Source organism: Dendropsophus ebraccatus, chromosome 7, assembly GCF_027789765.1.
Source record: "Dendropsophus ebraccatus isolate aDenEbr1 chromosome 7, aDenEbr1.pat, whole genome shotgun sequence".
NCBI classification, from domain to species: domain Eukaryota; kingdom Metazoa; phylum Chordata; class Amphibia; order Anura; family Hylidae; genus Dendropsophus; species Dendropsophus ebraccatus.
The window spans coordinates 11,534,894-11,549,761 of NC_091460.1; the positions used below are offsets into that span (position 1 = coordinate 11,534,894).

The 14,868-nt window shown below is 43.0% G+C and overlaps 1 protein-coding gene across 1 annotated transcript in view; it reads left to right on the plus strand.

The window, feature by feature from the left end:
- The window catches only part of LOC138796437 (vomeronasal type-2 receptor 26-like), a 36,491-nt gene extending 21,856 nt beyond the window's left edge, over positions 1-14,635 (plus strand). The window contains exon 8 of the mRNA XM_069976040.1: positions 13,728-14,635. Coding sequence (XP_069832141.1) covers positions 13,728-14,635 — 908 coding nt within the window. The remainder of the gene's footprint in view (positions 1-13,727) is intronic.
- The last annotated feature ends 233 nt before the right edge of the window (positions 14,636-14,868 follow it).

Here is a 14,868-nt window from a genome sequence, read left to right on the forward strand (position 1 = left end):
CTAATACTCAAATGTGTACCAAGCTCGGACGAGCATGCTCGTTTCTCACTAGTGGCCATATATCTGGTCCAAACAGCAATGTACAACGCTTTTGTGCTGTACCGATGTGCCGGCCATTTGGGGAAATACCTTGAATTCCATAATTTAAAAGCCATCACAAGTCGTTGGAGTTCTAAATTTTTTATATTCTGTCCCTTATTCCTATTTCAGGGGTCACCTTGGTCCGGGGATTATTCTGATTGCCGTTATGGAGTTGGGAAGGAATTTTTTCCCAGTGATGAGGCTACTGTCGTCTGCCTCACAAGGGTTTTTTGCCTTCCTCTGGATCAACACAGGTGGAATTTGATGGACACCTGTCATTTTCAACCTTATTTTCAACCTGATAAACTAATAATTGGCATAATACCCACAAATAAATTAAAATTGTCCTTTTTCCCCAACTAAATAGGTATGGCCCCATTCCCATTAGAGGCTTGCCATGTTGCATTTACAAAGCCGCTGTGCTGCTAAGACAGTGAAACCCTCTGACAAGTGACCTTATTCTGGAAACTATACCCCTTAAAGGGGTTGGCCACTTTATGGTAAAATAGGTCAGTACAAAGTATTAGTAACTGTACTCACTGTATATACTGACAGCAGCTCCCTGTGTATCTCATAGAGCTTAAATCAGACTCCCCTTCACCATGCTGTGGTGCCCTGCTCTGTTTTGTTTCAGTCCATAAAATGGCAGACATGGAGGAGCATGTGACCAGGCCCTGTCCACTGTGTCCTCCATAGACATATACAGGCTGTGTGGTAAACACTGGGGGGCGGGGTCTGGTCACATGCTCCTCCATGTAAGCAATCTTATGGAGCAAAACACCACAGAGCAGGCAGCCCAGCCTGAAGGAGGGGAGGCTGATTGTAGCTCTATGAGGTACACAGGGAGCTGCTGTCAGTATATACAGTGAGTACACAGGGAGCTGCTGTCAGTATATACAGTGAGTACACAGGGAGCTGCTGTCAGTATATACAGTGAGCACACTTACTAATACTGTACACTGAACTATTTTACTATAAAGTGGCCAACCCCTTTAAGGAATCTAACAAGGGGGCAGCAGGGATATGGATCGTTTGATGATGGGCACATTTGTGCCGTGAAATTGAAAAAAATGTGTATTTTTCATTTTCACAGCACATGTTCTACATATGTGCCCCTCACCAATATGATCACTGCACCCCTTGTTAGATTCCTTGAGGGGTGTAGTTTCCAGAATGGGATCACTTATGGGTGGTTTCCATTGTCATGGCAGCATAGGGGCTTTGTAATTGCGACATGGCCTCCACCCTCCATTTCAGCCTCTAAATGGCGCTCTGTCCCTTTGGTGGCTTGCACTATGCCCATATGGCACATTATGTCCACATGTGGGGTATTTTCGTACCCAGGGGAAATTAGCCTACGCGTTTTGTGTTTTTTTTTTCTCTTTTAACCCCTTGTGGAAATGAAAAAAAATCAAGGCTAGACCAACATTTAGTGTAAACAAAATTAAAATTTTACACTAAATCATTGATCTAGTCTTGATTTTTTTTATTTTTACAAGGGGTTAAAAGATTTTAAAAAAAATTCAACATGTGTATAGCAATTTCCCCTTAGTACGTAAATACCCCACTTGTGGAAATAAGGCGCCATGTGGTTGCAGGGTAAACCTCCAAAGGGAAGGAGCGCCAATTGGCTAGAATGGATGGTGAATGCCATGTCGCATTTACAAAGCCCCTGGGTTGCCAAGACAGAAGAAAACCCACACAAGTGAAACTACACCCCTCAAGGAATGTAACAAGGGGTTCAGTGAGCATATGAAGGGCACATGAAAGTGAAAAATTAAAATTTTTACTTTCACGATACATTGTTCCACATTTGTGCCCGTCACCAGTGGGGTCCATATGGTCACTGCACCCCTTGTTAGATTCCTTGAGGGGTGTAGCTTCCAGAATGGGGTCACTTGTGCGGATTTTTCACTGTCTTGACAACACAGGGGCCTTGTAAATGTGACATAGCCCACAAAATCCATTCCAAAAGCCTTCAAAAGCCAAATGGCGGTTCTTCCTTTTGGAGGCTCGTCTTGCAGCCACATGGTGCTTTGTGTGCACATGTGGGATATTTTCATACTTGGGACAAACTGCTCTACACATTTTCTGTTTATTTTTTCTCTTAAAAATGACAAATTCATGGCTAGGCCAATGTTAAAGTGTAAAAAATTTTATTTTTACACAACATCATTGATCTAGTCTTCACATTTTTCATTTGCACAAGGGGTTAAAAGAGACAAAACAAAACGTGTAGAGCTATTCCCCCGGAAATGCCCCACATGTGGACATAAAGCGCCATGCGGGTACAGGGTAAGCCTCCAAAGGGAGGGAGCGCCATTTGGCTTTTGGAAGCTGGATTTGGCTGGAACGGATTTTGAGGGCCATGTTGCATTTAAAAGACTCCTGTTTTGCCAAGACAGTTAAACCCTCCCACAAGTGGCCCCAATATGGAAACTGCACCCCTCAGGGAATGTAACAAGGGGTGTAGTGAGCATATGGACCCCACTGGTGACTGGCACATATGTGGAACAATGTGGCGTGAAAATGAAATATTCAATTTTTTGCACTATAATGTTAGTCTAGCCTTGAATTTTTCATTTTCACAAGGGGTTAAAAGAGAAAAAAACACACAAAATGTGTAGAGCAATTTCCCCTGAGTCCGTAAATACCCCACATGTGGACATAAAGCACCATGTCGGTGTAGGGCAAGCCTCCGAAGGGAAGGAGCGCCATTTGGATTTTGGAGGCTGCACTTGGCCAGAATGGATGGTTAATGCCATGTCGCATTTGCAAAGCCCTCGTGCTGCTAAGACATTGAAAACCCCCCACAAGTGACCCCATTCTGGAAACTACACCCCTCAAGGAATCTAACAGGGGGTGCAGTGAGGATATGGACCCCTTGATGATGGGAACATTTGTTCTGTGAAAGTGAAAAAATGAAATTTTTCACTTACATGTCACATTGTTCCGCATTTGGTCACTGGACCCTTTGTTAGATTCCTTGAGGGGTTTTAGTTTCTAAAATGAGGTGACTTGGTGTGTGTGTGAGTGTGTGTGTGTGGGGGGGGCGGTTCCCACTGTTTTGGCTGTATGGGTGTTTTGTAAATACGACATGGCCCTTTTTTTTCTTTTATCCCCTTGTAAAAATAAAAAATTGAAGGCTAGAACAACGTTTTAGTGTAAATAATAAAAATTTTCGTTTTTCATGCCACATTGTTCTGAAAATCTGTGAAACACCTGTGGGGTCCAAATGCTCACAGAGCACCATGTTACAGTCCTCGAGGGGTGTAGTTTTCTAAATGGTGTTTTTTTATGTTTTGGCACCCCAGAGCCTCTGCCAACCTGAAGTGGTACAGTCAGAAATGACTAAATATAACGGAGGCGTTGAAATTCACTAGGCGCTCCTTTATACCTGAGGCTTGTGGTTGCATCAAATAGCGCAATAGGGCCACATATGGGGTACTTCTATAAACTGCAGAAATGGGCCAATAAATATTGGGGTGCATTTCTCTGGTAATAGGTTTATAATTATGAAATATATTGGATTACAATAAAATTTCTAAAAATGTTAAAAAATTTTGGATGTGCTTTTGCAGAGTGTGGGGGGTGCAGTTTCTGAAATGGGGTGCTTTGTGGGGCTTTCTAACATATAGTCCCCTCAAATACACTTGAGGGCTGCGTTCACACTACGTATATTTCAGTCAGTATTGTGGTCCTCAACCAAAACCAGGAGTGGATTAAAAACACAGAAAGGATCTGATCACACAATGGTGAAATTGAGTGGATGGCCGCCATATAACAGTAAATAACTGCCATTATTTCAATATAACAGCCGTTGTTCAGCCTAAGGCGATGTTCACACTACGTATATTTCAGTTAGTATATGTATATTTCAATACTGACTGAAATATACTGACTGAAACATACATATACTGACTGAAATATACATAGTGTGAACGCAGCCCCCACCTGAATAGGTCCTTAAAAAAATCTGATTTTGAAATTTTAGTGAAATTTTGGAAAATTTGGAAAAGTGCCACCAACATAAAGTAGACATATTGCTAATGCTATTTAGTATATAATTTATGTGACATAACCATTTTCTGTACAAGCAGTAAAGTTTCAAAGTTGAAAAATGCGATTTTTCACAATTTTTCACGTTATTTTATTATTATTTTTTTTCATACAGTATGGACTCCAATTTACCAGAAATGTGAAGTACAATATCTCACGAGAAAACATTCTCAGAATCAGACAGATAGGTAAAAGCATCCCGAAGTTATGAAACTGACATAGATCATATACATAAAAGGGGTTAAGTAATAGCAGACAAATTCCGGAATAGCCACAAGTTTTAATGCCCCCCCACACACACACACACACTCCTCTAGATACCCTATTTCCCTTAAAAGAAGACATCCCCTGAAAAAAAGACCTAGTAGAGGTTTTGCTGATTTGCTAAATATAAGGCCTCCCCCGAAAGTCCTAGTCAACTGAACAGAACACCAGGGCTTGCAGCTGTGACACTTTTTAGCCTGCAGGCGGTGTCCCCTACCTTTACCGTCTCTTGTAGAGATGAGCAAGTAGTGAAATATTCGACTTTCGAGAATTCGAATCGAATAGGCTCCGAGATTCGACTATTCGAACGAATATTCAATCACATTATAGTCTATGGGAAAAAGATTCTCAGCACTTGGAAATACAAATCCGACCACTTGGAGGTCACCAAGTCCCCCATGAAACCTCCCTAAACGATGCCAACACCTCTGGAATGACACGTGACATCAGGGGGAGCATGCCTGGGTGCACCCAACACCCCAAAATTGCAGTATAATGCCACTCTCCGCAGCTGCGAATAAAAAATCCTTGCAAACACTTTACAAACGTTTAGGGCAATGTTCACAGATTTCCTTCGTATTTCTTGCGCAGCATTACATACATGACATGATCCCAATGTGCGTCCGTAGAGCGTTTTTATTCACGCATATCACGCATTATGCTGTACGAACGCTAGGCCGCAGCAGAACAGAGATTAGGAGAGAGAAAAATGTCCAGGAGATCGTCCCCTTTTGGCGATGAAGAGCTGAAGCTCAGGGTCCAAATCATGGACCAAATGGACTATGGGCTAGAACGTGTTCCTATCACTAACCACAATACCAGTAAAAGGGGGATAATAAGAAAGGTGGTACGTGCCCTCCAGCAGGATCTCAACAAGAGAAGGACCCCCACCCAAATCCCCAAAAAAGTGTCGGACCTAAAATATAAGAGTCCCCGGAAACTTGCAGAGATACGGCACGGTGAGTAATATGCTGTGAGCCTGATCGTGGGATGTGTAATATATGGGAGTCGTGATACTGACGTGTGATATACTGGATTCCTGAGAGTGTAATATGTAATATACTGGGATCTGCTATTGGGGTGTGTGATATACTGGGCACTTTCACCACTCTTTTACTTTGTACCCACAAAACCGCCATCCTATTGCCAACACATAGGCCCACATATATCATATGTTCCCTCCACCTGTCGGTCTGGCCTTAACAGTCATGTACTCTGCCCTATCGTTAGCCGGTTCATGAACTGAGGGATCTTGGAAGCACGTAAACCTGGCTGCCCCTCAGCAGCAGCGGTTGATTGTCCAGGTGATTGCAATCGACTTGTGTTTGAACCGCCTCTTTCGCGTCCACGGTACTTCGTTTCTTCATTTTAGCCTTTTACTGGGTAACTGCCACACTAGTTATCAAGTGCCTTTAACTGGGCAACTGGCACACTATTGGGTATCACATGCCTCTTAAGGACATATGACATACCCGTACGTCATATGTCCGCATTAGCACTTCAAAGCGGGGCCGCGTGGCGACCCCGCTTTGAAGCGCCGCGGTCCCGGGTGCTGCATGTAGCCCGGGACCGCCGCTATTAGCGGGCACGGTCTGATCGCCGTGCCCACTAATTAGCTAATCGGAGGCAGCTGTCAAAGTTGACAGCTGCCTCCGATTACCGGAGGCAACCGCTCCCTGGTGTCTAGTGGGGGAGATCTAGTGGGCGAGACGTTGTCCCGGAGGAGCGATCTCCGTTACTGATGCCGGCTGGGGACTCGTCCAAGATGGCGCCGTCCCCGTCTCAGCACTCGTTTACTTCCGGCTGCAGCAGCTGGAAGTAAACGAGTGCCTATCTCATTGATCTCTGCAGCATATCTATGCTGCAGAGATCTCAATGAGAGATCAAAGTATATATACTAGAAGTCCCCTAGGGGGAATAACCCCAACCCCAGGGGGAATAACCCTAACCCCAGGGGGGCTTCTAGTATATGTGTACAAAAAAAAAAAAAAGTGTTGTTTATAGTAAAAAGCCCCCTCCCCTAATAAAAGTCTGAATCACCCCCCTTTTCCCAGGTTTTAAATAAAAGTAAACAAATAAATAAATAAATAAACATGTTTGGTATCGCCGCGTGCGTAATCGCCCGAACCATTAATTAATCACATTCCTGATCTCGCACGGTAAACGGCGTCAGCGCAAAAAAATCCCAAAATGCAAAATTGCGCATTTTTGGTCGCATCAAATCCAGAAAAAATTTAATAAAAAGCGATCAAAAAGTCATATATGCGCAATCAAGGTACCGATAGAAAGAACATATCATGGCGCAAAAAATGACTCCTCACACAGCCCCATAGACCAAAGGATAAAAGCGTTATATGCCTGGGAATGGAGCGATTTTAAGGAATGTATATTTGTTAACAATGGTTTGACTTTTTTACAGGCCATCAGATAATATAAAAGTTATACATGTTATATATCGTTGTAATCGTAACGACTTGAGGAACATGCATAACAAGTCAGTTTTACCCCAGGGCGAATGGCGTAAAAACACAGTTCCCCCAAATAAAAGAAATGCAGGTTTTTTTTCAATTTCACCACACTTTGAATTTTTTTCTGGTTTCGTAGTGTACCAAATGCAAAACTTCAGCCTGTCATTGCAAAGTACAATTAGTGACGCAAAAAATAAGGGCTCATGTGGGTTTCTAGGTGGAAAAATGCAAGTGCTATGGCCTTTTAAACACAAGGAGGAAAAACCGAAAACGCAAAAACGAAAATGGGCCCCGTCCTTAAGGGGTTAACTGGGCAACTGGCACACTGGATATCACGTGCCTTTTACTGGGTACTGGCACACTAGTGGGTATCACGTGCCTTTTACTGGGTAACTGGAATGAATACAGCTGATGCTAATGCTGCTGCTGCTGCTGCTGCAATCTATTTCTTTGGATGCAGAGATTACTTTTTCACTGGATATTAGCCCTGAAAAGGACTTTTGGGTTCTGTAGTAAGCCTGCCTAGCCAAAATGCTATTAAAACCTATCTCTTCCTGCTCGAGGAACTGTCCCTGACTAGGTTGAAAGCGCATCTGCGGTCGAGAGGCGGGAATTTTTTTTTTAAGATTTGAGGTCATGTGGTTCAGCCATCCAATGAGGGTATACGCCATTTTCGCGCTGCGTGCGTACTCCCAGGGTCCCTCACGGCCTCTCTGCATAGTGATTGGATTTAAAAAAAAAGCCAAGTGCGATGGGAGGGCTTTCAAATGTTTGCCGCGTATTCAACACATTACTCGATTGTATTCGAATCTTTCGAGTACCGCAATATTCGATCAAATACCTACTCGATCGAATCGTATTCGCTCATCTCTAGTCTCTTGCAGAACAGCTGCATGCAAGACATGAAGACCATCACCTGCCACCAACCCCAATGTTCCCTTCCAAGGACGTTACTTGTAAATGTGCAGGGCGTTGCCTGCCACAATGCCCATTGTCCCCTACCACCAGATCTAGAGTTGCACATAGTTTGCCTTTATCCCATCACACCTGCACACTGACTGGCGATATCACCAGCGTACTCAGCTGTTTCCATCGCTCCATAGGAATAATTAAAAACACCATTCATGTGCCATACCAGCGGATCTATTCATAATACAGCCCAATAAGGAGATTGGCGGGAGTACAGAGGTCGGACCCCCCCGCGATCTCCTACTTTTCCCATAACCTGTGGAAAAGTTCATTTTTCCTGGAATACCCCTTTAAGAAAAAGTATAGAAGCTGCTGAAAGAGGGATATAAAGAGAGACTGTTGCAGTAAAAGCTGAGGAGCCAAAGGAGGAGAGCTGGAGGTGAGACTAAGAGAGACCGTGGGAGAGAGTTTATCAGGTGCGCTTTCCACATTCACATTCGGCCTGCATTTCTACAGACAGTGAGAATCCTCAGTTTAGGAACCCAAGTGGATGGACTTGAGTATGTTTGGCAGCCGAGTAAACTTGGGCTTCTTTATCATCTCTTTTTTAGTTTAGGGGATAAGATGTACAAGGCCCTTGGGAACTTCTAGGAACTGCATGTAGGGGTCTAGATACTAAACTAAAAATGGAACTGAACAGATAATGTCCCACCTAATATATGCCTATAGGTGGTGTGTGTGTGTGTGTGTGTGCGTGCGTGCGTGCGCGCGCGCAAGTCCCTTACTCTATTAATATTACAAGATCATCAGTAGATAGCAGTAATACTCACAGTGAAGAAAGACATTAAAATAGACATGGTCAATGCAGGGTATACCATCAGCGGAAACTGCAAGTGGTAACATTTCTCTCTAACAACATGAAGAACATACAGTGGGACACTGCATATACACCTGTAGGCTAGGTTCACACTATGTAACTGTGCGGCTGTATTTTTTATGCGGCTGTAAATGTGCGGATGAAACTCCGGCCGTGGGAAAAAATAGACATGCGGCTGAAAACATACGGTCATTTACTTGGAAATCTGGTTCAACTAAAAATAACAAATAAAATCTTAAGAAAGTGATGCAAACACCTCTGGATGCATCTGGGAAAGCAGGGAAACAGTTTACAGGAATCGCTATTACCGGGGTTTGCGATCCTCTGCAGTATGCCGATGTCTCTCATGGTTAATCTATTAAATTAATAAAACACATTTTCGTTGTAATAAAGTCCCTTTCATTGTTCAATAATTAAATTTAAACGATTCCATCATTTTGCAATTAAATATACTGTTAAAATAAATATATATATATAAATAAATGTATATTTATATATACATTTATTTTTTGACAGTATATTTAATTGCACAATGATGGATTCGTTTAAATTAAATTATTGAACAACGAAACTGATTTTATTTCAACAAAAATGTGTTTTATTAATTAAATATTAATTAGTACAGGAAGCTCCATTAAGCCGTTAATTCATATTGCCGGCAATAGAGCTTTCTGTACTAATCATCACTTTACTTTAATTACAACATCAAATGTTTCTTCTAATTATGTTATCACAATAGCATTATTAGAAGAAACATTTAGAATTATATGTGCGCTCAGCTGATTGGCTGTTCGGCTGAGCGCACATATAATTAGCGGGTCCGCAGCACAGTGACTTCATTGTGCTGCGGACCAGCGAAGAGACAACATCGGGGTGAGTATAGAGCTCTCCCCACCCCCTCCCCAGCACTGCACCCCTCCCAGCAAGGAAGGGGGGTCATTTAACCCCTTCCTTGCTGGGATGGGTGCAGTCTGACATCAGTCTGGCCCCCAAGGGGTTAAGGGGGATACAATACATCCTCCCTTAACCCCTTGGGGGCCAGACTGTGAGCAGCGATCTGTAAAGATGCTGCATACTGTAAGGAGCACAACACCGCTCACAATGATGGATGTTGTGCTCCTGTTTGTGTGTTTTTTGTGTGTTTCTCCCTTTTTGTTTTTCAGATATCGGTATCCTGGGGATTACGTCGGATTCCGTGGACTACGTCGATGACCAGCGGTTGTTTGTTGTTGTTTTTTTTTAATAAAATGGTCAATGAGGGGTGTGGGGGTGTTTTTATTTGAATAAAAAAAAATTTTAACTTGTGTCTTGTCTTTATTTCTTTACTTTATAGACTTAGTAGTGGAAGCCGTCTAATAGACGGAATCCATTACTAAGTTGGGGCCTAGTGTTAGCCGGTATAAAATGGCTAACACTAACCCCCTATTATTACCCCAGTACCCAATGCCACCAGGGGTACTGGGAAGAGCCGGGTGCCAGTGGTCCCGGAGCGTCAAAATTGGCGCTCCTGGACCGGGCGGCAGCAGGCTGGTAAGATTTAGGCTGGGGAGGGCCTAAACCAATGGCTCTTCCCACCCTGGTGTTACCAGGCTGCTGTCGTTTGGTTTTTAACCCGGTTGGTTATAAAAATAGGGGGGACCCTATGCGGTTTTTTTTTTAAATAAATAAATAATTTAAAAAAAACGCATAGGGTCCCCCCTATTTTTATAACCAGCCGGGTTAAAAACCAAGCAACAGCAGCCTGGTAACACCAGGGTGGGAAGAGCCATTGGTTTAGGCCCTCCCCAGCCTAAATCTTACCAGCCTGCTGCCGCCCGTTCCAGGAACGCCAATTTTGACGCTCCGGGACCACTGGCACCCGGCTCTTCCCAGTAGCCCTGGTGGCATTGGGTACTGGGGTAATAATGGGGGGGTTAGCCATTTTATACCGGCTAACACTAGGCCCCAACTTAGTAATGGATTCTGTCTATTAGACGGCTTCCACTACTAAGTCTAAAAAGTAAAGAAATAAAGACAAGACACAAGTTAAAAAAAATTTTTATTCAAATAAAAACACCCCCACACCCCTCATTGACCATTTTATAAAAAAAAAACAACAACAAACAACCGCTGGTCATCGACGTAGTCCACGGAATCCGACGTAATCCCCAGGATACTGATATCTGAAAAACAAAAAGGGAGAAACACACAAAAAACACACAAACAGGAGCACAACACCCATCATTGTGAGCGGTGTTGTGCTCCTTACAGTATGCAGCATCTTTACAGATCGCTGCTTACAGTCTGGTCCCCAAGGGGTTAAGGGAGGATGTATTGCATCCCCCTTAACCACGTGGGGGCCAGACTGATGTCAGACTGCACCCATCCCAGCAAGGAAGGGGTTAAGTAACCCCCCTTCCTTGCTGGGAGGGTTGCAGTGCTGGGGAGGGGGTGGGGAGAGCTCTATACTCACCCCGATGTGTCCTCTTCGCTGGTCGGCAGCACAATGAAGTCACTGTGCTGCGGACCCGCTAATTATACGTGCGCTGAGCCGATCAGCCAATCAGCTAAGCGCACATATAATTCTAAATGTTTCTTCTAATAATGCTATTGTGATAACATAATTAGAAGAAACATTTGATGTTTTAATTAAAGTAAAGTGATTATTAGTACAGAATGCTCTATTGCCGGCATATGAATTAACGGCTTATGGAGCTTCCTGTACTAATTAATATTTCCTCCTTGTGTTTAAAAGACCATAGCACTTGCATTTTTCCACCTAGAAACCCATATGACCCCTTATTTTTTGCCTCACTAATTGCACTTTGCAATGACATGGTGAATTTTTGCATTTGGTACACTACGAAACCAGAAAAAAATTCAAAGTGTGGTGAAATTGAAAAAAAAAAAACACATTTCTTTTATTTGGGGGAACTGTGTTTTTACGCCATTTGCCCTGGGGTAAAACTGACTTGTTATGCATGTTCCTCAAGTCGTTACGATTACAACGATATATAACATGTTTAACTTATATTGTATCTGATGGCCTATAAAAAATTCAAACCATTGTCAACAAATATATGTCACTTACAATCGCTCCATTCCCAGGCTTATAGCGCTTTTATCCTTTGGTCTATGGGGATGTGTCAGGTGTCATTCTTTGCGCCATGATGTGTTCTTTCTATCGGTACCTTGATTGCGCATATACGACTTTTTGATCGCTTTTTATTACATTTTTTTTCTGGATTTGATGCGACCAAAAATGCACAATTTTGCACTTTGGGATTTTTTTGCGCTGACGCCGTTTATCGTGCGAGGTCATGAATGTGCTTAATTAATAGTTCGGGCGATTACGCACGCGGCGATACCTAACATGTTTATTTATTTGTTTACTTTTATTTAAAATCTGGGAAAAGGGGGGTGATTCAGACTTTTATTGGGGGAAGGGGCTTTTTACTATAAACAACACTTTTTTTTTTTTTACACTTATACTAAAAGCCCCCCTGGGGTTAGGGTTATTCCCCCTGGGGTTAGGGTTATTCCCCCCCTGGGGTTAGGGTTATTCCCCCTGGGGTTAGGGTTATTCCCCCTGGGGGACTTCTAGTATAAGTGCATTGATCTCTCATAGAGATCTCTGCAGCATAGATATGCTGCAGAGATCCATGAGATAGGCACTCGTTTACTTCCGGCTGCTGTAGCCGTAAATAAACGAGTGCCGAGTCGGGGACGGCGCCATCTTGAATGAGTCCCCAGCCGGCATCTGTAACGGAGATCGCTCCTCCGGGACAACGTCCTGGAGGAGCGATCTCCCCCACTAGACACCAGGGAACGGTTGCCTCCGGTAATCGGAGGCAGCTGTCAACTTTGACAGCTGCCTCCGATTAGCTAATTAGCGGGCACGGCGATCAGACTGTGCCCGCTAATAGCGGCGGTCCTGGGCTACACGCGGCACCCGGGACCGCGGCGCTTCAAAGCGGGGTCGCAGCGCGGCCCCGCTTTGAAGTGCTAATGAGGACATATGACGTACCGGTACGTCATATGTCCTTAAGAGGTTAATAAAACACATTTTCTCTAAAATAAAATCAGTTTAGTTGTTCAAAAATTTAATTCTAACGAATCCATCATTGTGCAATTTAATATACTGTCAAAAAATAAATATATATATATAAATATACATTTATTTATATATATATTTATTTTAACAGTATATTTAATTGCAAAATGATGGATTCGTTAGAATTAAATTATTGACCAACGAAAGGGACTTTATTAAAAAGAAAATGTGTTTTATTAATTTAATATATTAACTATTAAAGGCATCGGCATTCGGCATCATTGCCGGCTATTTTTTAAGTACTCCGTACGGACCACCTGTCAATCCACGGCCGCGTTTCCAGCCGCAAACAATGGTCTTGTTCATTTTTACGGGTCCGTTTACGATAGGGCCGTAGATTCAGACATAGTGTGCACTGTGCAGCCGTATATCCTATACTTTCCAGCGTACGCATGAACCACCAAAAATACCGAAGCACAATTACAGCCGCAAATACAGCCGCACAGTTACATAGTGTGAACCTAGCCGTATATTGTAAATACATTCCAACTTTAGAAAACCTTGGAGTTGATCAACGTTATTGCATGCTGTATTGCACAATAAAAGTAATATTGCAAAATTTGGAATAGAAGTAAAATCAATGCATCACTGGCATATCAGGATTCACAGATATTCCTGAAACTGGAGCAGGAGAAGGCTAAGCTGTTATCTCCCACTTCCAAACACTGGTTGAGAAAAATAATTGTTTACCTTTCAATCCATTGAATCATCTGACTTTACTAATAGTTATGGTAATGTCATGTGTGTTTTATTATTTGTTATTGAAGTCAGCACTACATCAGAAATTAGATGAATAGATAGATAGATAGATAGATAGATAGATAGATAGATAGGAGATAGATAGATAGATAGATAGATAGATAGATAGATAGATAGATAGATAGGAGATAGATAGATAGATAGATAGATAGATAGATAGATAGATAGATAGATAGACTTGATAATATGACTTGTAAAATATGAATTATTTGTGCAGATTCTGAAAACTGTATGAAATGTCCAATTGATGAATGGCCGAATGAGAAGAGAGACGGATGTCTGCCCAAAGTCCTGGACTTCATCTCTTACCACAATGACACAATGGCTTCTGTATTCTCCTGTGTCTCGCTCTTCGGATGTCTTGTGACCGGCTCCATATTGGGAATATTTATCTCCTACCGGGACACTCCTATTGTTAGGGCTAATAACCGGAACCTGAGTTATCTCCTCCTGGTCTCCATCATCCTCAGCTTCCTCTCTGTCTTCTTGTTTCTTGGTCGTCCCAGTGATGTCACTTGTAGATTACGGGAAACCAGTTTTGGAGTCTTCTTCTCAGTTGCCATCTCTTCACTTCTCGCCAAGACTGTGATGGTTTGTGTTGCTTTTAAGTCCACCAAACCTGGAAGCCCCTGGAGGAAATGGCTGAGTGTGAAGGTGCCCTATACCATAGTGTTGTTGTGTTCATCTATTCAGGTTATAATCTGTGTTATCTGGTTGTCTATCTCTCCTCCATTCCAGGACCTGGACACTCAGTCTTATCCCGGGAAGATCCTCATTCAGTGTAATGCAGGGTCAGATATCTGGTTCTTCTCCATGTTGGGGTATCTGGGGTTCCTGGCAGCGGTGAGCTTTGTTCTGGCTTTCATGGTGAGGACATTACCAGACACTTTCAATGAGGCCAAGTACATCACCTTCAGCATGCTGGTGTTCTGCAGTGTCTGGATCACCATGATCCCGGCTTATCTGACGACCAGAGGCAAGAACATGGTGGCTGTGGAGGTCTTTGCAGTGATGGCGTCCAGTGCTGGACTGTTAGGATGTGTGTTTATCCCCAAATGTTTTATCATTTTATTTAGATCTGAAATGAATAGAAAAACCAACCTGCTGGGAAAAAGGAAGAAATGACTGGGAAGTATTACCCCCAGTCCTCAATTAGTAGTGCATGCTCGAGTCTGATCTTTTGACATTTGAATATAGGGAGCTGAAGAAGTTGCATGCAGCCCTAGGGAGTTCAGGAAAACATAGCCATAGGCTTCTTAGGTGTCAGGATCGGGTGATACAGACACGACAAGACAGTAGGCCCTAGGTCTGAACCCACCCACTGTCCCTGCCTACTTGCCTCGATCGGCCCTAGGCGG